The sequence below is a fragment of the Talaromyces atroroseus genome, assembly GCF_001907595.1.
Source record: "Talaromyces atroroseus strain IBT 11181 chromosome Unknown scaffold_7, whole genome shotgun sequence".
Classification (NCBI taxonomy): domain Eukaryota; kingdom Fungi; phylum Ascomycota; class Eurotiomycetes; order Eurotiales; family Trichocomaceae; genus Talaromyces; species Talaromyces atroroseus.
The window spans coordinates 865,358-886,882 of NW_017971439.1; the positions used below are offsets into that span (position 1 = coordinate 865,358).

Below are 21,525 nucleotides of genomic sequence, written 5' to 3' on the forward strand. Positions count from 1 at the left end.
AGACAGCAAAAATACTTACCAAAAGAAATACTGCAGACGAGTATTCACTAATGGATATGGGTTATTAAGAGGGCGGTATACTAAAGGAGCAGGCTTCCAGTCAGGACTGAATCCAGAGGAGAGCGAGAGAGAGCGCGCGCAGCGAGGGAGCAGGGCCAAGGGGGCAGAGGGGGACAGTACTCACAGAAAAAAAAAAGAGGACACAACAAAGCGAGATGAACGAGCGTCGGAGAAGAAGAGGAGGAAGAAGAAGGAAGCTTCAACGAGGGAGAAGCTGGAATGTGCCTGAGAAGAAAATAATGAAGGAGGGAAAAAGGAATTCGCGACTTGGCGGAAGGCACGTTTTGGTTTTGACCTGGTCCTGGAAGGAAGGAGCAAAGCAGGGCAGGAAGGGGCGCAGAAAATGGGCAGGAGAGGAATGGTGCGACCAGCATGGGAATGGGCCAATGGCAGAATGCGCTAGCATGCGCTAAGTGGGACCAGACAGGGGACAATTTAAGACAACACGCCGTAAATTACCGTTTCATCTATCTACGATCGCTCATGTAACCTCTCTTTGTGCTATGGCTATGAGTATAATTTATAGAAGCTGCAAAGAACGGCTCGGTAACTAGTCCATTGAGCAGAAAAACGAAGTCCATTGACCAACACTCCGGCGGATAAAGCAAGGAAAAACAAGCCTTCATAGTGCGACTCCAAAGGCTTATCAGGTGCCGGGACCCCGTCCTGTAATATATGTATGTACGATACGTGGCGCTACGTGGACAAGCAGTTTACTCAACTTGATTGGCCACTCGGCCCCGTTCTAACCCAAACCAACTTGCTGAAGCAAGATTGTAAACAAGGAAGAGCAATCGACATATCAAAAATACATCTATAGGAACAAAAGAAAGATAACAGGGGAAAAAGAAAGTGCTGTTGTTGTTGTCGACTTGTCGGAGTACATCACCTAGGCATATGCTTGCAGCTGATCAGCAGGGTTACAATACAGCTGAAATTTATACGCAGTATTACGATATCCGTTTGCCACGGACTCGACTAGCGATCCTCCTTTGGCTATTATTGCATAACGTAATCCACACCCGAGCGGATCACACCACCGAGCGGATCACTCAGCTCCAAGAAAGCGTCTTGTATAGATTTTAAACCTCAATTTTCAACCCGAAATAATAATTATATACAAAAAATTAATTAGTAATACGATTAGGGCATTGAGGCCTTCTATGCCCGAAAATTCCACACTCACTACATTGAAATTGACGGCGTACACGTGGTTGAGAGGCCGGAAGCTCAGGCTCGGCCGGAGCAGTAGTAGGAGCTTGAGATGCCTCAATTGGCCTATTTATAAGTGCCTGAGCATCCTCTCTAGTAATTCCTTGCTCATGAGATATCTGCTTTTTAGATCGTGTACGCTTTCGCTTCTCTTTCTCATGTGCAGCTCGTAAATCGTGAACTTCCTTCCGTATAATAAGAAGCTCGTTAATACTGGTCTCGTACGCCTTTGACATGCGACTAATTGCTTCATCAATAACTTCAGAGGGGCTCCTTGTACGCCGGCTGATTCGTCGCTTAATCGTACTCAATTGGCGTTTGAATTGGCGTGGATTTTGAGGTGTCTGTAAGCATGATGATTGAGAATCACTAGGTGGATTAGGAGGTGGTGTTGGAGTCTTTAATCGGATAGTAAGTTGACTATAAACTCGATCTGGATCCAATGGAACTAATCCAGTTGCTTTGAAGCCATTCCGAATAGTCTCAGCTTTATATGCCATCGTACGGGCCTCTGGAAAAGCAGTAAGAAAGTCGATTTTATCAATATGATTAAAGCCGAGTCTCATCCGCTGCTCAACAAGCTTTCCATATTGTCGCTTTAGAACTGCAAAACAGCTAACATCGAGAGGCTGTAAGAGATGCGAGGAATGTGGAGGCATGCAGATTGGGATAATCTTATTCTCAGTGCATGTACGATCAAATTCGGCAGTTAAATGGCTTCCATGGCCATCGAGAATTAACATTCGATATTGTCCGATTATCCGGCCATTTGTATGAGGAATAAAGTGATTGATGAGCCAATCCATGCTAATCTGATCTGTTGTCCACCCATTATCACTAATATTGATCTTCCAATCATCTGGAAGGGTCTCAAACCAGCCTTCCTGGGAGTATTTAGTAGCTTTAAAGATCACGTACGAGGGCAAGGCCCAGCCAGTAGAGTTGACTGCCTCAATTGCAGTTACCCATTCTCGATTACCAGGCTGTAGTAGATGTGGACGGCCATATCGATCGCTTCCAGTAATAACCTTTGCGCTCGCGCAGAGGCCCATTGCAAAGCCAGTCTCATCAAAGTTATAGATATCCTCCGATAGGATTCCATACTTGGCTATAGCCTCTCGTACGCGATCAAAATATTCCTCAATTATCTTCGGATCTTCGCATTTAGCACGCTCGTAGTTATATCTTCGTGAAAATCGTGTTTTTAGCTCTGAGCGACGTTTGACTAGGTTATAAACCCAGTTCTCGCCAACTGTTTGATTTCCATGTTGAGAAAGAAGAATATTGGCCATATCTCGTACCATAGAGGGTCGGGGAGGTAATCCTCGCTTATCTAGATCTAATATCCATTTAATAAGCGATTCCTCTTCAAATTGAGTCAATTTATGCCCATTTGCACGTATCTCAGCTTTCATTGGGATACCATTGAGGCGGCGCGAGAGAGTTGTATATGGCACATTATAAGTGCGTGCTGCATGACGAATTGATGATAATTTTCCATTTTTAAAATCGGATATAGCTAATAAGATTCGTCCTTCTTGTTCCTGAGAATTTGATTGATTTTTATTAGGAATTGGTGGCATATTGGCGCGTTGAATATAGAGAGTTGACTCATTTGACGCGCTCGGAGTTGAGTGATCCGCTCGGTGGTGTGATCCGCTCGGGTGTGGATTACGTTATTATGAGTTGCCTCGGCCAAGCAATATTCGTCTGATAGCGCCGTCGTAACTCATAATACTAATAATGCTTAGATGAATAATAATCCCACGCAAATTGCCACGGTCGGTTCTCCCGACTGCTAAGCTATTCCAGACCTAGTCCCTCGATACTAATAAAGTTGTTTAATCACTCGTGGCTCCATCAAAAATCTAATCTTGATCCTTGTCTTGTATGGTCTGAAGACCGGAAGTGAAGACGAATCTGCGCTTGCTGAGTCAGATATGATGAGTGCAAAGGCAATTTGACGAATGCATGGTCTGGACTAGCATACATAAATCATCCAAACAAGATTCAGATTATGCATGTCCATGACGCGGCCGCTCGTGGTCGTTGCGACGGGGGGCCAGAGCGGTAAGCCCGTAAGACCTTGGTTCTACCCATCAGAGAGATTCTTGTTCTGGAACAATCAGGTTGAGATTGGCTTGTAGAATCAATTCATTTTGACGCACAGTGCGCGGCAGCTGTGTATATATCATCGACAATCAGGACTGTCGTACGTTTATAATCAGATAGTTCTACGGGTCGGGACTGTCGGAGGCTAATAAGAAAATCCTTGCAAGACTCGGCTCTCATCACGAAGTCGTCAAGTAACGCTGACTCACTCATGGTTCGCGCTAACTAGTTGGTTATCAGTCAATTGAGGCTGGCTTTAAGTGGCTTTTGTAGGTCAGTAGTTGGCTCAGACTTGGACTTCGAACTGTAAAAGGTTAATGTCTAGAAACGGCTAGATGAGCACGGGACCGCGCGTGCAAAAGCGCGCCCAGTTAGTAAGCAGCCTGAGGCTTCAATGCCCTTAGGGATTCGACGTCACATCCAGCAGGATGATTTATCAGTATTGATAAACATGTGCCTTTCCCGACGTTGAGGATCCATTCGAAAATGACTATATATACATCTATCGGATGAACCATTGACCAACCTGGCTCTGTTTCAACATATTACGTCGTACACTATCAAAAAGACCTGGTATACGCTTCGAGTCCTACCGAGATACATGGCACCAAGACGGTCACTCAGGATCAGTGCTGGTCTTGCTCGAGATTTGACAGAGACACTGAAGTCAGCCTCCACTGTCAGTAAAAATGGAACCAAAAGCACGAGTAAAAGAAAGAGCAAAGCAAGCACAAAAAATGGCATGACAAAGAAGCAGAAAGCAACATCACCATCACCGACTAAGAAGAATGCCGCGAAAAAGACGTTAGTTGAAGATGCGGCAGCGGAAGATTGCCAGCAGTGGATATCCCAAATCCCGAAAAGCAAGGATATGAAAGGCGACGTCACGTCAGTGGCAGACAACAGCAATCTGAGAATGACACCGCCTCAACTCGATCGACCTGTCGAACCCTATCGGACCAACGCCACGCTGGTCACACCGAGGGGGAGCTCGATAGTGGCATATCCTTCTGCAGAAGATGTATCACCCAGCAAAACAGGTCTACCACGCCCGATAGCGACGACAGGTAACCTTCTTGAAAAGGCTCTTGAACACTTGGTTGCCTCGGATGCGCGTCTTAAGCCCGTTATTGCGAAACACCACTGTCGACTTTTTTCGCCGGAGGGACTGGATGAGAAAATCGATCCATTTGAAAGTCTTGCAAGTAGTATCATTGGCCAACAGGTCTCCGGAGCAGCAGCGCGGTCAATCAAAAATAAATTTCTGGGTTTATTTCCTGATGCAACAGCAACAGCAAGCCAACACAATAAACGCCCCTTTCCAACACCAGCGCAGGTATCCCAGTTAGACATACCCACCCTCCGAACAGCAGGACTATCCCAACGCAAGGCAGAGTATATCCACGGCCTAGCCGAGAAATTCTTCAACGGAGAGCTCTCGACGCAAAAACTGCTCAAGGCCACGGACGACGAAGTGATGGAAATGCTTCTTGCTGTACGCGGACTGGGCCGCTGGTCGGTGGAGATGTTCTCGTGTTTTGCCCTAAAGAGAACCGATGTGTTTTCGACGGGCGATTTGGGTGTGCAGTAAGTAAGATATTATCTTCTATCTATCTCTGCAAGGTATGTACTCACGTCTCTTCACCAGACGAGGCTGTGCGGCTTTCATCGGCAAAGATGTCAATAAATTGAAGGCCAAAGGTGGCGGCAAATTCAAATACATGTCAGAAAAGGACATGCTGGAACTCGCAGAGAAGTTTCGTCCTTATAGGTATGTCTCCATCCGTTGACAAGAGAGAGAAATAAAAGGCAACCATATTGCTAAGAAGCTGATAAATTATAGGAGCCTATTTATGTGGTACATGTGGAGGATTGAGGATGTAGATATTACGGTTATGAATTAGTTGGTTGGTATATATATATCATTATCTAGCAACTATTCTGTCTGAATTATAGTCGACTTCGATCATGTGATGTTCGATACACTAAACATTCATTTCCCAGCCATGGAAAGGCGAGATCCTAGGAGAAATAGAGTATCAATGTAGAACAAAGGAAAACTAATCAGCATTGATTTCTTTGTACAGCTATTGAGTACAGAAGTCGTCGTCGCCCAGCCTTGAAGACATGGCAGACCGACTCAAAATATCACACGCATCTTGCAAAAAATCCGATCCGATATCACACAACCCCTCTTATTTCTTCTTCTATCCGAGGCGAGTTTTGAGAATATAAAGCCTGCAGTTCAATCTATTGACTTATTGATGAAGTCGTGTTTCTGTCTCTTCTCTCACTTTTCTGTTTCCTTTCATTACTTCCGCTTCACAATCAAGTTATCCAAATCCTCGCGTTCCTGTTCCTCCTTCTGAAGTTCGCGGATGATAGGACTGAGGTACTCTTGATCCTGCAACAAGTTAGTCAGTCGTTGTACCATGACTAGGGTTGGCGCTCCGTTATTCGGCAACTGCTTATGATCACATCCAACGCGGAGCCGGTAGATTTGAAACTCACCTCCTCTGGCTTCGTCTGTTCCGCGGCGGGAAGAAGGGTGTGGGAAATGGAGCACTGGAAATGAGCACGAGAGATTAGAGAAATTTTCCGTTTATGTGTATTTGAATAGACTTGGGGAGCACTCTACCTGGAAAGCGCGGCGGAGCCGGAAAACGCGGTCGTAGGCTTCCTTAGGGGGAAGACGCTTGATAGCCTTCTGGACAAGTTCGCTCTCTTCAGGGATGAGGTCGTCGGCCCTGAGTAAGTCATTGTTAGCGATCAATTCGCGAGAAATATGTTGAGGTTATCTGTCCCGGAATTGGAGTGTTTCGCTGACTCGAGCTCAGCAGCATACACCCCAATTGCTTTCCAAATAAGACCGAAGAGACGCAGTGTTCCTGCAAGAGGCCACGATCCAGGGCCAAGGACATTGTCGGGGTTAATTGAGTGGGTGTTGTACCTTAATCCAAGACGGCGGTAACCAGCAGCGTTGGTGTACCATTCAGCAACTGGCTGCAGCCAGCGCTTGAGGTAGGGTCGCTTAACGACGTAGCTGGTGAGAGAAGGAACAGACATGATGGCAACGGATTCGATAGAGCTGGTATCTGAGCCCAATTGAAGCTGGGTGGAGGGGAGGGGAGTCGAAAGGCAGAGCAAGCTCAAAGGATTGTCGTCGTTGGACGTTTTGGCGTTCGTTCGGACACTAGTGCGGCAAAACTCCGTTGTGGCCTGAGGCACCAGAAACAGTAAGGCATCCGCAACTCTGACTGCCGGAACAACCCGAGCTGGCTTGACTTTTCTTCCTCTTCATGGTAGACACCTCTTCACGAGGCTGCACTGCGTAGGCATTTTCACTTAGCAAGGCACAGGTCATGAGGCATGCGATCTTCTAAAAGCTGCATTGTCCGTTGTGAGGCAAATGATATGTCCTTTATCCAGTGTAATTGACAACGAATTGCTGATTTGCTCACTTGGACAGCGCTGTTGATCATTATGTATCACTACACAACTAGCTGATTACCACCATGAGCCCAAGCAAATATAAAAGCCACACCTTCCCTCCTCCCATCAGTTTTCAAAACATACTTATCATAACGGTTCTCTTCGAGGCTTCACGGCTCCAACCGTTAATTTCCAGAGAACCGGGCCGGCACATGATATCAGGCTAACCGGTTTGGTCAGGTGTTGACGTGATTGGCCCATTGAGCCGCCCTATCGTTCAAGGTTGCCAAAACTCCGAACCATCACAAGCAGAAAAAAGAAAAGTCCTCTCTGTTCATACGAGACCAGCTCCTGCAAAAACTTCCAAAGTCATCCCAATTTGCATCTCTGGATACATCGCTTTGCGCCGGATATCCAATTTCTCCAGGATACTTCCTCTTAGTCGCAAGCGGACTCCTGTCGTGGTAGAGAGTGACACCCCGCGCTATCCGACCTTTATTCTTTACTGGACTTCGTATAAATCATCCAAGTCGGCGATCTTCCCGGTCCGTATGAAGGCATAAAGGAACACACTCAACCACGTCAAGCTGTGACTGGCTCAAGTTTCGATTTTCGACGTCCTCTCAGACCAAGAATTCTCACGTGGTCATAAAATAAAGGGAATTACCAGTTCATCGTTGTACAAGGTGGCTCTCTTCTCTACTCTAGGGATATCTTGAGAGGGAATCACCGGCGTCAGGGTTCCGGATTCGAGCTTCCGGTATGCTCGAATCCGCGAATGACCGGTGATCAAGACGGGACCTCTCATCTATCTACCTGAGCGCTGTTTACGATAGCGACAATGTCGTCAGACGACAACACATCGAGACCGGTTGTTCGACCCGAGCACCACCAACACCAACACCAGCACCAGAAACACCTTAGCGGACCGTCGCCTTTTAGCACGATGCTAACGCGTGTCGAAACCTATTCCACGTACATTCCAGAAATGTATGTTACACCTTTCTGTGGCGCAATGGCCGGCATGGCTTCGGGTGTCGTGACATGCCCTCTCGATGTGATCAAGACCAAGCTACAGGCACAGGGTGGTTTTATGCGTCGACGTCCCACCCAACTCCCTGAAACTGTGCACATATACCGGGGAATGATTGGTACGGGAAAGACAATATGGAGGAACGACGGAATTCGAGGTTTATATCAAGGATTGGGGCCAATGCTGCTTGGCTATTTGCCAACATGGGCTGTCTACCTTACAGTATACGACAAAACAAGGGCATTTTATGAAGAGACAACAGGTGAGCAGTGTCTCTAAACCTTGGTGCCTGGGCAAATTGCTTACATATTCCCAATTACAGATAATTGGTGGCTCTCAAGGACATATGCATCCGTTACTGCTGGAACGTGTTCAACAATAGCAACGAACCCTATCTGGGTGATCAAGACGAGGTTGATGTCGCAAGGTGTCAGGGTTTCTGGAGACGGATTCATTCCATGGCATTATCGGAACACGTGGGATGCTGCGCGTAAGATGTACATGACCGAAGGCATCCGGGCTTTTTACTCTGGCCTCACACCGGCCCTGCTAGGTTTGTCACATGTGGCTATTCAGTTTCCGCTCTACGAATATTTCAAGATGGCGTTCACGGGCTATGGCATTGGTGAGCACCCAGATGGCGGTAACTCGCATTGGGTTGGAATTTCTCTAGCAACATTCCTTAGCAAGGTCTGTGCTAGCACTGCTACATATCCACACGAGGTGCTGCGCACACGACTGCAAACACAGCAGCGGCACCCACCAGCGTCGTCGCCTGAAGAAATTGCATTTCGGGGAGGACTCGACCATCCAGTTGATCGTGGACGACCACCTGGTGCGGCATCATCTGACGGTATGCCAAACCGGCCTCGTTATGCCGGCGTGTGGCGTACATGCCAGACCATTCTTCGCGAGGAAGGGTGGCGGGCATTCTATTCAGGAATCGGCACTAATTTGATTCGAGCCGTCCCTGCAGCTATGACGACCATGCTCACATACGAATATCTGAAAAAGACCATCAGCACACTTCAGCATGAAGGACAAAAGAAGCTGGGCAATGTAAATGTGGCCGGTGATACCCTTGTTTAGCTTACTGTTCTTGCCATAAACTCAGCGGCTTGGGAAATTAGAAGGAAAAATTTTTGGTATTCGTTTTGTTCTTCCCTGCCTCTCTTTTTCCCCCAACATCAGCCATGCTATTATTGCTGTTACCTTCCCTGGTCGAGTACAACTCGGGATTTTTTTTCCCTCTCTATTCTGCAGCTCGTGCTGGTTTCAAAATGTAGCACCAGGATTTCTGTTTATGTGCCTTTCTCGCTGCCTTCCTTATTACTGTTTCCCTTGTAGATTATGATGTCTTTTTCTGTTAGCAACTGTGTTGAGGCGTGATCATTAGTACATACATATTATATACATACATACAACCTCCACAATCGGTGGTACAGACTCTCTGCTTGGTTACAATAAAATCTCCCTTATTCTCATAAATATGGAATCTGCCATTCTTCCCTTTGGAAGGACAGGTGGGTATAACTCCTTTATTTTCTATTCTCCTTTTCTCTCCTCTCTTCATCCAGCGCTTTCGATATCCATGCTGCCGAGGTAAAAGAAGACCCTGAGCTTGAGCCGGCAGCTGTACTCTCCTCAGAGGGCATCTTAGAGAAGGGGGGTGAAGCGGAGGAAGAAGGATGATAGTGAGCCTCCCTCCGAGCTGCTCTAATAGAACTGACACAATATGACGCCAGAAGAATGGCCATTGTGAATGCCGCCAGGGGTGCAGTTATAGACTAAATCGAGTCAGAACGTGGTATGATTGGGTATGATTCATTACATGAAGTCAATCCTGATATGGATTCCTTGTATACGTCTCTTCCAGTTGGTTCAATGAAAAAGGGGGTGAATCCAACCATTGGTCATTACCACGGTATACATGTGTACATACCCTAGGATGTCGGCCTAGTGTCTTTCCAGTGTTGTGTCTATTGTTCTCTAGGGCCACTGTTGTGGTGGAGAAATATCGAGAATGCCTAGCAAGCGTTCCGTCATGATGTTGCATGTTAAGTGGCGCATGTATAGAGAAGTCCTGATTGATGTTCTCCGAACTTTGGAGGACTTCTTTTAGAGCATAAGCCTCGATCGAAACAGATTATTTTCTCTCTTCGGTAAGTGATGTTCGTTGAGAAGTCAGTTGAAGAATAATTCGCCGATACTTGCGTCTCGTTCACGTTAGTTGTGCACGTGATGCGGCACCGCACTAGCTTGGTTTGCCAAGGAGATGCGGCCAACTCAATTTGTTGTTGTCGCCTCTCCGGTTTTATCGACGACGCAGCCCCGAGTGTCGGCATAGTCACTTCTTTACATCGCCTGTCGGCGATTGGTAGAACGATAAGTGTCTCAGTCGCGACGCAATTCATCATTCAGTGCGGCCCAAAAAGAGAAAGCACTAAACTGATCGACATGCTTATGCCAATATCGAGCATCGATAAAAAGCATCAATAAGCCATTCCGGCCCGTGCTCTCCTGATATGAACCATTTGAGCGTTCCTAGGCATCATGTTTTCGTCTGCGCTCAAGTCGTTTAGCTCCAACATATCATCTCATTACCAGATTTCTCCCGAGCCTGCTTTTAGATCCGGCCCGTGGAAGGTCCACGATGGAACTAAGAAATCCACCGGCACTGCGGCCTCTATTTTCATATTTGAACGCAAAACAATAGAGCCCAGGTCTGGTGGTTTTGGTGGCCGGTCGAGCTCCTCGTCTACCAAAAAACTTCACGAGGAGGTGGTTGAGAGACTGAAGCGGGAAGTGAGCAGCCTAACGCGTTTACGACACCCTTCGGTCCTCCAGATCTTGGAGCCGGTAGAAGAGACTCGCAACGGCGGGTTGATGTTTGCTACTGAGCCCATCACTGCTTCTCTTAGTGGTCTTTTGAAAGAAAAGGATGCACAGGAAGGAGGTGCGAGGCCCAGTCGGTTCATGATAGAGTCTCCAGATGGAACGAGAAGACGTCGGGAAGTGGAAATTGATGAGCTCGAAATTCAAAAGGGCTTACTCCAGATTGCTAAAGGCCTGGAGTTCTTGCATGAATCAGCCGGTCTAGTCCATGGCAATCTGAATCCGGAGGCAATTTACATCAACATTAAATCCGACTGGAAGATAGCTGGACTTGCATTTGCTGGTCCAGCCGATGGTTCTACAACGCAGTCGACCCTTCCACCTCTGGCGCTTTCGGAGGTTCTATATCAAGATGCACGGCTCCCTCCTTCTGTGCAATTAAACCTAGACTACACGTCGCCGGATTTCGTAATGGATTCCAATGTGACGCCTGCAGCTGACCTGTTTTCTCTTGGTCTTATCATTGTTGCCCTCTATAATTCACCGCATGTTTCTCCTCTACAAACGAATTCCAATGCATCCACATATAAGAAGCTCCTCACTACTCCTTCCACTACGCCTTCTCAATCCAACAGCTTCCTCTGTACACGGCCTATTCCAAAGGATCTTCTTGCCAGTGTCCTTCCTAGACTGATAACTAGGCGGCCTGCCGGGCGGTTGAATGCGCGCGAGTTCCAACAATCTGCCTATTTTGATAACATTCTGGTGTCTACCATTCGCTTTCTGGAATCATTACCAGCAAAGACCCAGAATGAGAAGTCTCAGTTCATGCGCGGCTTGCAGCGGGTCATCCCAGAGTTTCCACCGTCTGTGCTTGAGAAGAAAGTACTTGGAGTACTCTTGGAAGAGACAAAGGATCGTGATCTGCTGTCTCCTATCTTGCAGAACGTATTTCACATTCTAAAGAAGGTGCCAAATGGACGACGCGTCTGTCCCGAGCTGATCATTCCGAAACTGAAGGAGATATTCCTGGTAAATGGAAATAGAGCTGCTGCTCAAGAGCGGGATACGACAAAAGACGCAGGTCTCATGGTTGTGCTTGAGAACTTGAACGTGATTGCGGAAAATTGTTCAGGCAAAGAGTTCAAAGAAGGTCGGTATGAGTCGTAGTCAGGCTTGGTGGCGCTTGCTAATGCTAATTGCTCTCTAGATATCCTCCCAATGGTTCAACTAGCCATGGAATCCAGTACGCATTCATTGGTTGACGCATCTATGAAGTGCTTGGCCGTCATGCTTCCAGTGCTTGACTTCAGCACAGTCAAGAATGACATATTTCCACCAATTGCCTCTACGTTCAGTAAAACAAACAGCCTGAATATCAAAATCCGAGCTTTGGAGGCCTTTGTTGTTCTTTGTGGGGGTTCCATTGAGAAAGAAGAGCCCGTGGACGACCTGACTGGCATAGTCGAAGACAAGAAAAAGACCAAGAAATCTTCCCCTTCAATACTCGATAAGTATACAGTGCAAGAAAAGCTTGTCCCACTCTTGAAGGCCATCAAAACGAAGGAGCCAGGTGTTATGATGGCAGCCCTGGAAGTTTTCCGACAAGTCGGAAAGCTCGTTGATACTGAGTTCATAGCCATTGAGGTGCTGCCCTTATTATGGACTTTCAGTCTTGGCCCGTTGCTCAATATTAAGCAATTCGAACAATTTATGGCACTTATAAAGTCCCTTTCAACCAAAGTTGAACGAGAGCAAATACGGAAACTTCGAGAGCTCTCGTCAAGGGAAGATTCCACTATATCCCGGCAGGCTACAGTCGGAGCTACTGGATCATCTGGTGTTGAAGAGACATCAAATGATTTTGAACGCCTTGTTCTTGGTCGCAATGGCACTAGTAACACAAGCGGAGATGGCGGTTGGGATCACTGGTCATCCCAGAGCACAACAACAACAGCCAAACCGGCGAACCAAGTCACTTCACCAGCGTTTTCGTGGTCGTCTAATGTATCACAACCCGCAAACAGGGCTAGTATTAGTGGCATCTCGAGTGTTATCTCATCCACGGGACAGAATTCGCGATCTATTACCCCGGACAGCAATATCGGCGTCTTCCCATCGCTTGAGCCAAATCGCCAACGGTCATCTATGAACACGTCCTTTGGTGTTTTGCAACCTCAACCCCAGCCCCAGCCGTCTACGAAGACGTCCTGGGACCAATCTCAACAAATAAGTCGACCATCGCTTCCTCCTGGCTTTGGTTCTTCTCCAATTATGCCCACATCTAATCTAGCACCTATCACTCCATCCGGGCCCAGCTATTCAGCATTTTCTATCCCCCCTCCCCCTACCACTACCGCTACCCAAACTCAATACCAGCAGAAGCCTCCAACAGCCGTACAGCCAAACATTTGGGCATCCGTTGGAACATCTAACACTGCTCAAGTGACGCAGCCCCCCGCACAACCAAAACAGGGCCTGGACAAGTATACGAGCTTATTGTAGGCTGTGGCCAGCCGTTTCTTCGTTGTATATACCATTGCCTTAGAGACTAGAAGGCAAAGGCAGATCCTGTGGATATCACTCACCTGCAAGATAGAACCGTACGAGCATAATATATATTAAAGACATTACTTTGCGCTTACATAAACTAGGAAGCCATTCGCCGCAAATAACCGCGATGCAAACAAGCTTCTGCGGGAACTTTAGCTCTTCCCCCCCACATGCCTCGAAGACCACCTGGCAATGACCCCTCATCGATTTCTTCGATCTTTGCAATCGCGTCAACAAGTATTCTCTCTCCAGCGGTCGCTACAGCTCAGTGGCCATACAACAAGAAGGACAGAATCCACATCTGCTACAGCTAGTCGACCTGCGGTGGTTGCAAACATGGATGCTCAGACCAGACAGCACTACCTGGCTGACTCGCCGCCCAGTGTTGTGAGGCTGGAGATCAAGCCTCATTTTGAGGCTTTGAAGGATGAGAGTCTGAAGCGCTATGCTCATTTCATGAGCAGGTAGGTTACGGTTGATCTGAACTGAGCTATTCTTGAGAACTAACTGCAATATGCTCGAATCTATTAGAGCTGCTTTTCAAGGCACGCGCATTACCTTACGCCAGATATCTCCTGAGTCGGAGCCCATCTATGACTTGATCATTTCTCTATACAAGGCAGTCGACGGAAACTGGCGCACTCTTGCAGAGAAGACTGGAGTCAGCGACCAGGACTTACAATATTTCCTAGAATATGCCGCTCAATTCCTCGGCAATTGCGGAAACTATAAGGGATTTGGAGACTCGAAATTCATTCCAAGACTGTCTGTCGAAGCTTTTAAATCGCTTGCTTCCGTCACCCCTGAGACACAAGCGGCTTTTGACAAGGCCAACGGCACTGGTGCTGGAATCTATGAAACCAGCGATGTTGGCTTGATGCATCTGGGCTATCCAGACAAGGGCCATCTAACAACCTACTACCCCGACTCTCCCGGAATAACCAAAGATGAAATCATAGCCGTGGGAGACTTCCTCGAGAAAAAAGGGCTGCCAGTTGAGAACACGAGGCTACGGAAAACGGCGGGCGGGGATTTCGAGCTTCTAATTGCATCCGGTCTCTCCTCACCTCCGTCGCATGACCGAGACCTTGGGGAGGAAGATACATGGGTTCTAGAAGGCCCCGTTGCAGGAAAGAAGCTTAGTCTAGTCTTTGGTGATTATCAGAATGAAATGGCAAAAATTGCCCATAGTGTCAAGCAGGCAGAATTGAATGCTGCCAACGATACACAGAAAAAAATGTTGGAACAATATGCCAAATCTTTTGGCACGGGGTCCATTGAAGCGTACAAAGAAAGCCAGCGCTTGTGGGTTAAAGATCAGAAGCCCGCGGTTGAGACAGACTTGGGCTTCGTTGAGACCTACAGAGACCCTCATGGCGTTCGAGGAGAGTGGGAAGGTTTTGTTAGCATGGTAAGCCGATTTATTTCCTTTTTATCCGGGTCATGCGAATGGCTAATTTGTGTAGGTTAATCTGGTACGCACTAGGACTTTTAGTGACCTGGTGAACGGTGCGGCACAATACATCGTCCGGCTACCTTGGGGCAAAGAATTCGAGAAGGACAAATTCTTGAGCCCAGACTTCACATCCCTTGAAGTCATGACTTTTGCTGGATCCGGCATTCCGGCAGGTATCAATATTCCCAATTATGATGATATTCGACAGAATCTTGGTTTCAAGAATGTTTCACTGGGCAATGTTCTAAGCGCAAAAGCCCCGAACGAACCAATTCCCTTCATCGCTGCTCAAGATTTGGATGTGTACCAGCGTTATCGGGACGAAGCTTTTGAGGTTCAGGTAGGCCTCCACGAGCTACTTGGACATGGTACGGGAAAACTCTTGCAAGAGACTGCCCCGGGAGTGTACAATTTCGATATCTCCAACCCACCCACTAGTCCGATTACCAATAAACCCATTTCTACCTGGTACAAGCCGGGTCAGACGTGGAGCTCGGTCTTTGGAGCTATTGCCTCTTCATACGAGGAGTGCCGTGCAGAGTGCGTAGCCATGGCTTTGAGTTGCGACTTTGATATTCTCAAGATATTCGGCCATGGCGATGGCAAAACCGATCTTAGCAATGATGCCGGTGACGTACTGTTTGTGGCGTACCTGCAGATGGCACGAGCTGGCGTTGTTGCTCTGGAATTCTGGGATCCCAAGAGCAAGAAATGGGGCCAGGCACACATGCAAGCCCGCTACAGTATTCTACGAACATTCCTCGAAGCAGGCGACGATTTTGTCAAGCTGGTACACTCCAAGGAAGATCTGTCAGATCTCGAAATCCACCTGGATCGGTCCAAGATCCTTACTCACGGACGGCCTGCTGTGGAGAGATACTTGCAGAAACTGCATGTTTACAAGTCTACAGCTGATGTTGTCGGCGGCACCCAGCTGTACAACGACATAACATCGGTTGACGAGTGGTGGGGAACCAAGGTACGAAACGTCGTGCTGCAAAAGAAGGTTCCCAGAAAGGTTTTTGTCCAGGCCAACACCCGACTTGAAGGCGACAGGGTGGTTTTGAGAGAATATGAGCCGACTCTTGAAGGAATGATACAAAGCTATGCAGAGCGTGACGTCTAGACGAAGGCAACTATTGCACCACCATCACCACTGCCACTGCCACTAGTAGTAGAGAATGGGCAGCGTTATATGTAGCTTTGATAAGAACCGCAAAAAGCGGCTGAGTCAATCAAAACCATTCTGTGCAAAGTCCAGAGTACTCGTTATGCATGCATTAGTTATAGTTGTATATTGCCGGAACGAAGATCGAGGCGGTTCCACCAGACTAAGTTACGGCAGCGGAGCCAACCTTGGCTGATGATTTGTGCTTTCCAGACTCCAAACAACCCAGTCGATCATCATTCTCAACACCTCATTGCGCGTTATACTTATTCATGTACATAAGCCCCCCTGGACGAAAGTGAACCTGCGTTGCTATAGCCGAACTCTCCATCTCATCTATGATCCTGCCACTTCCGCGCCAACCCAAATAGCACCCCGCGAGGCTACCCCCTATCAGACGATCCAACAGCAAGTTGCTTTCTCGCTGTCTCTACCTACGCAGATATTCCCAATAGATTCGAAGAACTTACACGAGACCGGTAGCGCGCCCCTCAGCGCTGCCTTCTTTGGAATCTACTGCCACCGTGGAGGACTTTCCATACACGTCGCCGCCAGCTCACCCACCTCTCTCCGAGGCGTCCTCATCCTCGTCCCGCGCCTCTTCTCCGCGCCCCCCGCCGTTCTCATCGCTATACATTGCGCCAAACTCGGAAGTCAATCGTTTCAAAGCAGCCGTTACTGAGGCCCAGGGCGCCTCTCTACGCGCGTTCGCCCCGTCGCCACCAGTCGAAGACCAATCGCTCCCGGAATCTTCTTCAGTAGTCGCGGATACGAAAGCGGATCTTGACTGTGCAGACAAGAAGGGCGAATCGTCAGGAAAGGCTCCAGACGACGGAGAACCCCCTCCTCCTTATACCGAAGGATTTAGTCCGCTTGAATCGTTCTCCTACGTCATGGCAGTCGCCGGCGGTGCCGCAAGCATCATTACCCAGGTGCAACAGACGGGTGGTCCTCCCATAAACACACTAGGGGGTAAGGATTGAGATTCCATTTTCTGACTGCGAAGACGCCTGCTAATTCTTATTATGTCAAGATGTGAATGGAGACGAGCACATCACATTAGATCTCAGGTGGGCACTTGACTTAACCTTCTTCGGGGAAGTCGCTGGGAGTTTACTAGAGGGAGAAGCTGACTAGGAATATTTACTTTTAGGGGCACCCGGTTCACTCTTTCTCGAGACGAACTCCTGACGCTACCGGAGTTTGTTTTGCTTTCTTTATTCCCTAATGGCTTGCTTCCTGACGGTCACATGGGGGGCTTTCATGATGGCGATATCTATCCTGTGGATGTACGTACCATTTTACAGCAAATTGTTGTTTATCAGGAGGCAATTGATCGATTGACTAACTTGATGTATTGTGTGTTGTATAGTATGACCCAAGCTCCCTGCAATACATGCTGGATTTCTTCCGCGCGGTTGCTCAATCAATCCCTTCTGCATCACCGTCTCCGTCAGGTTCGCCTGAAATGGATGCCAATGACTCGATGTATAGCTCAACACGAGACATGTTGCAGGACAGGGCAGGTATCATTGTTCTTCGTGAGGATCTGGATTTCTACGTTATCCCGCCGCGGGCAGACTTAGGACAGTCTGAGATGACCAGTGTCAAGCGGGCTGCAGCTCAAGTTCTCCTGTGTCAGGACGGGATTTTCTCCGGTCTCCGAAAAAGTGATGAAGTAGGCAGCACTGAACAGCATCTCATTGAGATGTTGACTGCAGGGTGAGTCGTCAGATTCCGTGATCTTCGCTCTCTTTCACTAACATAATATAATTAGTGGCTTCAACCACGATGATTCGTGGGGACATCGTGCTCCCGAGCCCAACAAGGCAGTCATTTCTAGTTTGGCGCTGGCAAAACTGCGTACGGATGTGCGGGGAGATATCAATAGCAACGCGTCGGTGGGCATGGCCCAAAAGCTTCTCCTCTTCTGGAGGAAGCCTGCTAGACGTTGCTGGTGGGAAGGCATCGAACTGGAGAATGTTGATGGTGTCGAGGGCAAACTAAAGGTCTGGATCCGCCGAGTCTGGACTCTCGAGATGGTAAAGTGATCTCCTGTTCTATCTGCAACGGTCATGGCTAACGTACCATGCGAACAGAGCGTAATCGGGTTGCGGTGATAGAGAAAGCTCGCCTTGGAAAGGCAATATATTTTGTCCCCTTTTTTTTTTCTCTACATGCCTATTGCTCCAGTCATTCGATCCAAACCTACCTCCTACCAGCACTTATCCCCATCCCTTCTTAGCGCAATTGTATTCTTGCTTTTTCAGCTTCTTTTCCCTTTGTTTCCCAGTCATTGAATGCTTTCTGATATCCAAGAATGTTCTTTAAATTGATCTAGCCGGCCTCAATCAAGGATCTAGCGTGAGTGTATAAGCGCTTCCTTTTTGGCACATTAGCTCAAGCCACACGACGTATCGGCGTATATTCATGGAGGTCTCTCTCTTAACGTTGTAATTGTATGCGGAAGCGTCACGTGACGGCATGCACAGCGCGCCCTCCAATTGGCCAGCCGGGCCCACCGGGCGGGCCCAGTAGAAAACACGCGCGGGAAAGTGAGCGATTGGGAAGGAGAAGAGGGCGCCAGACCCAATATCTTGTCGAGAATATTTCACTTGCTGCTTCACTGCCTGCTCAAGAGTCTCAGCTGTGACTGGCAAACTTCCATCTGCTCTCCGCCCAGTCACATAGTGGTTGTGGTGGTCTCGACGGGCAGATTCGCGCTGCGCTGCGCTACGTTCCTGGCAAGCTTCAATCGAGGAAAGAGCTAGCGACATCAGCGACTCTTCCACTCCAACGTTATATCGCATTACGCTGCTTATCCCCTTCGGGGTCATGCTTTAAGCGACCCTGACACACACTCGCCATCATGTCTCCTGTCAGAGGCTATATCACCTCTTACGCTCCCCGTCTTCGACAATATAGCAACGCGTTGCTTACTCCAGTCATCCCTCCCTCGCAAGTCGGGCCGTCGCGAACTACCAAGCGTGGTACAACAACCATCAATTATGCCGAAGATGGCTTTGACGACGACGACTTTGAAGATAGTGATGGCCCGCGTCGACCAACCGGACTGCGAAGCCTTCGACGAGAGGAATCGAGCGCAGATAGAGTCCCGTTGTCGGAGAAAGTAGGCAAGGAAATCGATGCGCCAGTCGAGGTTCAAGGAATATTCAGAGACTGGATGATAAGGCGACTATATCGCTCAGAGTAAGTATTTGAATTTGATCCACGTACTTGGTGAACAAATGGGTCTATACGCTTTATTGCCCTGCTACAAACGCTGTACTCTGGAATCTTCTAACGCATTCATCCAGTGCTGCAGATCAATTGCAAGTGCAATCGCATTTGCCTTTAACTCTAGTTCCGATTAGAATCGACCTTGAAGTCCCCGCGCATCAGCCGCTTGAACCCTTTCCACTACCTCGAACTGCCACAGACCCAGCCCTAAACTCAACTCTTCCAGGTTACCGACGCCCCGAGCCTGTTCCAGCTTATCGCGTCAAAGACACATTTCTCTGGAATTTGCATGAAGCTATTGCCACCCCTGACGAATTCGCTATCGCCTTTGTTCGTGATCTCGACTTGCCTGAACCAGCACGTCTAGCTGATGCCATCTCCACCCAAATCCGGCAACAACTTGAAGAGTATGCAGGCGTTGCATTACACCCATTATTCCAACAAAACCAATTTGCACCCGCTGCAAATGCGACAGACCCAAATGCCGGGCTCTCTCGGGATGTTTCTAGTACGCCCGCTCCCATGAATGCTGCAACCCCCGACAGTCACGCTCGGGATAATATTGTGAGCGTTACCAAGGACCCTCTTGTTAACGACAGCCTCTTGAATCCTGACGACGCATATCGATGTGTTGTTAATTTGAATATCAATCTTCAGAACAAGCTTTATACCGACAAATTTGAGTGGTCCTTGCTTCATCCCCCAGGGATGGCTGAAGAGTTTGCCAAAGTCACCTGCGCAGACCTTGGTCTTGCAGGTGAATGGGTGGGTGCCATATCACATGGAATTTACGAAGCGGTTTTGAAACTCAAGAAAGAAGTTTGCGAAAGTGGTGGTATGGTTAGTGGTGTTGGGGCCTATGGAAATGAAATCGACAACCAGGCCGCGAATGGTGCCGAAGCTGGATGGCGGTATGACCCTGAAGGTCTCGGTGATGAATGGGAGCCTAAGGTTGAAACCTTATCTAAAGAGGAGATTGAAAAACGTGAAGGAGACAGAGAACGCCAGATTCGGCGTCTTCGAAGGGAAACCGCCAGATTCTCTTCCACAGCTGGCATTACACCAGAGTTATCGAGAACAAATTATTTCGACGTCGACAGCGAGACGCCGCTCGGCAGGGGCGAGAGAAGCAAACGAAAACGACGTTTCCGTAGCCTTAGCCCGTTAGGCCGTTCTGGGACTCCAGGGGGTCGTGGGACACCTGACACGGCTTCTGGAGCTGGATATGGTGGCGGTGGTGGAACGCTTTTGGAGAGGTACGCTATGTCAAACCATCGCCTTTTTTCTTTTCCTGATGTGGACATGCAAGACTAATTCATCATTAATGCCTCAGTGAACGTGCTCATTGGAGGTGCTATAATTGCGGAGTCTTCGGCCATGCGGTCTGGACAGTGCGAGATGGTCCTACTGGGCCAAGGGTAAGCCGACCATCTCCATGCTTTTATGAAGCTTATAAAATAACACTGTTTTGCAGACACTTTGTCATAACTGTGGTCTCTTGTACGAGCGTGACAAGATTCTTCCTGAATGGGCTAGGGGCCTTCACAGACATGATATACCTCTGAATCGGCATATTTGAAACCCAATAATTTGCGACACATCTCAGTATACTACAATCATGAAAATGTTATATTCCTTGACCTGCGATCACCAGATTCGAATACGGTCATTGTACCAGAACCAGACCCGCTCTAATCCTTTTCTCTTCGTATCTTTTCACCTTTTAAACTTCCATCCATCTTTCCCCTTTTTTTGTTTTTCGGCAATTGCTACACCTCGAAATGATGTATGACTGGGTCAACTTTTATCTTTTCCCTCTTCTTTCTCCTTCCCCCTTTCTCCTTTCATCTTGGTACCGGCGTTTGATAAAAAAAAAGGGGGGTCCTCCAGACAGTATCCACGTCCTTCTTACTACTACTTTTATTATATTAGTGCTTTTATTTTTTATTTTTTATTTTTTTCCTATTTTCTTCTTGTCTTGTGAGATGATGGATGGGGTTTATTTCATGTACAACAACAACAACATCTGCTTGACTTTGGGTTGGTCAGTCAGTCAGTCAACTTGTTAATCAAATGGAGCGAATATCTTCTTTACCATTGGGATTGGATTAGTTTCCCGTTATTGTTTTAACTTGATATGAATTCTTACTTTTGCATTTGCACCCGCTATAAACCAATTTCTGCTTATGACCGTGTGTAGCAATGCTGGCTCAATCATGCTACCCACTCACTCACTACCCGAACCTCGTGTAAACAGTCTTCGTTGATAACGTAGAGATGTTATCTTTTTTGGGGTAAAAACAAAGTAAAGTTGTGTTGTTTGCAAAAGCAAAAAGATTACTGGACGAGCTGGTAATCGAAACCAGGACCCCTCGCTTTATCCTTCATCGTGCGATGCGAGTACTCTACCGCTGAGCTACACGC

The 21,525-nt window shown here is 47.8% G+C and overlaps 6 protein-coding genes across 6 annotated transcripts, besides 1 other annotated feature; 5 read left to right on the forward strand and 1 right to left on the reverse strand.

Annotated features, from left to right (window-relative positions):
- Positions 1-1,066: 1,066 nt before the first annotated feature.
- Positions 1,067-2,951: a repeat region (Identified by RepeatMasker using a combination of RepBase library and repeat library created with RepeatScout).
- Positions 2,952-3,985: 1,034 nt separating this feature from the next.
- On the forward strand, positions 3,986-5,333 carry UA08_05770 (hypothetical protein; the record flags this gene model as incomplete). The annotated part of the gene is made up of 3 exons (XM_020268077.1): positions 3,986-4,971; positions 5,033-5,155; positions 5,318-5,333. 3 exons carry the CDS (start codon positions 3,986-3,988, stop codon positions 5,331-5,333), a joined length of 1,125 nt encoding a protein of 374 aa, XP_020119262.1.
- A 362-nt stretch (positions 5,334-5,695) lies between these two features.
- UA08_05771 (hypothetical protein) lies at positions 5,696-6,450 on the reverse strand (the record flags this gene model as incomplete). The annotated part of the gene is made up of 4 exons (XM_020268078.1): positions 5,696-5,788; positions 5,896-5,949; positions 6,023-6,131; positions 6,230-6,450. 4 exons carry the CDS (start codon positions 6,448-6,450, stop codon positions 5,696-5,698), a joined length of 477 nt encoding a protein of 158 aa, XP_020119052.1.
- A 1,207-nt stretch (positions 6,451-7,657) lies between these two features.
- UA08_05772 (hypothetical protein) lies at positions 7,658-8,938 on the forward strand (the record flags this gene model as incomplete). The annotated part of the gene is made up of 2 exons (XM_020268079.1): positions 7,658-8,111; positions 8,172-8,938. The coding sequence occupies 2 exons, from the start codon at positions 7,658-7,660 to the stop codon at positions 8,936-8,938; spliced, it is 1,221 nt and encodes a 406-aa protein (XP_020119211.1).
- A 1,464-nt stretch (positions 8,939-10,402) lies between these two features.
- On the forward strand, positions 10,403-13,189 carry UA08_05773 (hypothetical protein; the record flags this gene model as incomplete). The annotated part of the gene is made up of 2 exons (XM_020268080.1): positions 10,403-11,837; positions 11,895-13,189. 2 exons carry the CDS (start codon positions 10,403-10,405, stop codon positions 13,187-13,189), a joined length of 2,730 nt encoding a protein of 909 aa, XP_020119050.1.
- A 384-nt stretch (positions 13,190-13,573) lies between these two features.
- UA08_05774 (hypothetical protein) lies at positions 13,574-17,912 on the forward strand (the record flags this gene model as incomplete). The annotated part of the gene is made up of 8 exons (XM_020268081.1): positions 13,574-13,701; positions 13,769-14,648; positions 14,704-15,672; positions 16,317-16,833; positions 16,895-16,931; positions 17,015-17,150; positions 17,234-17,583; positions 17,639-17,912. The coding sequence occupies 8 exons, from the start codon at positions 13,574-13,576 to the stop codon at positions 17,910-17,912; spliced, it is 3,291 nt and encodes a 1,096-aa protein (XP_020119051.1).
- An 818-nt stretch (positions 17,913-18,730) lies between these two features.
- On the forward strand, positions 18,731-20,680 carry UA08_05775 (hypothetical protein; the record flags this gene model as incomplete). The annotated part of the gene is made up of 4 exons (XM_020268082.1): positions 18,731-19,071; positions 19,236-20,357; positions 20,435-20,519; positions 20,576-20,680. 4 exons carry the CDS (start codon positions 18,731-18,733, stop codon positions 20,678-20,680), a joined length of 1,653 nt encoding a protein of 550 aa, XP_020119345.1.
- Between the last annotated feature and the right edge of the window lie 845 nt (positions 20,681-21,525).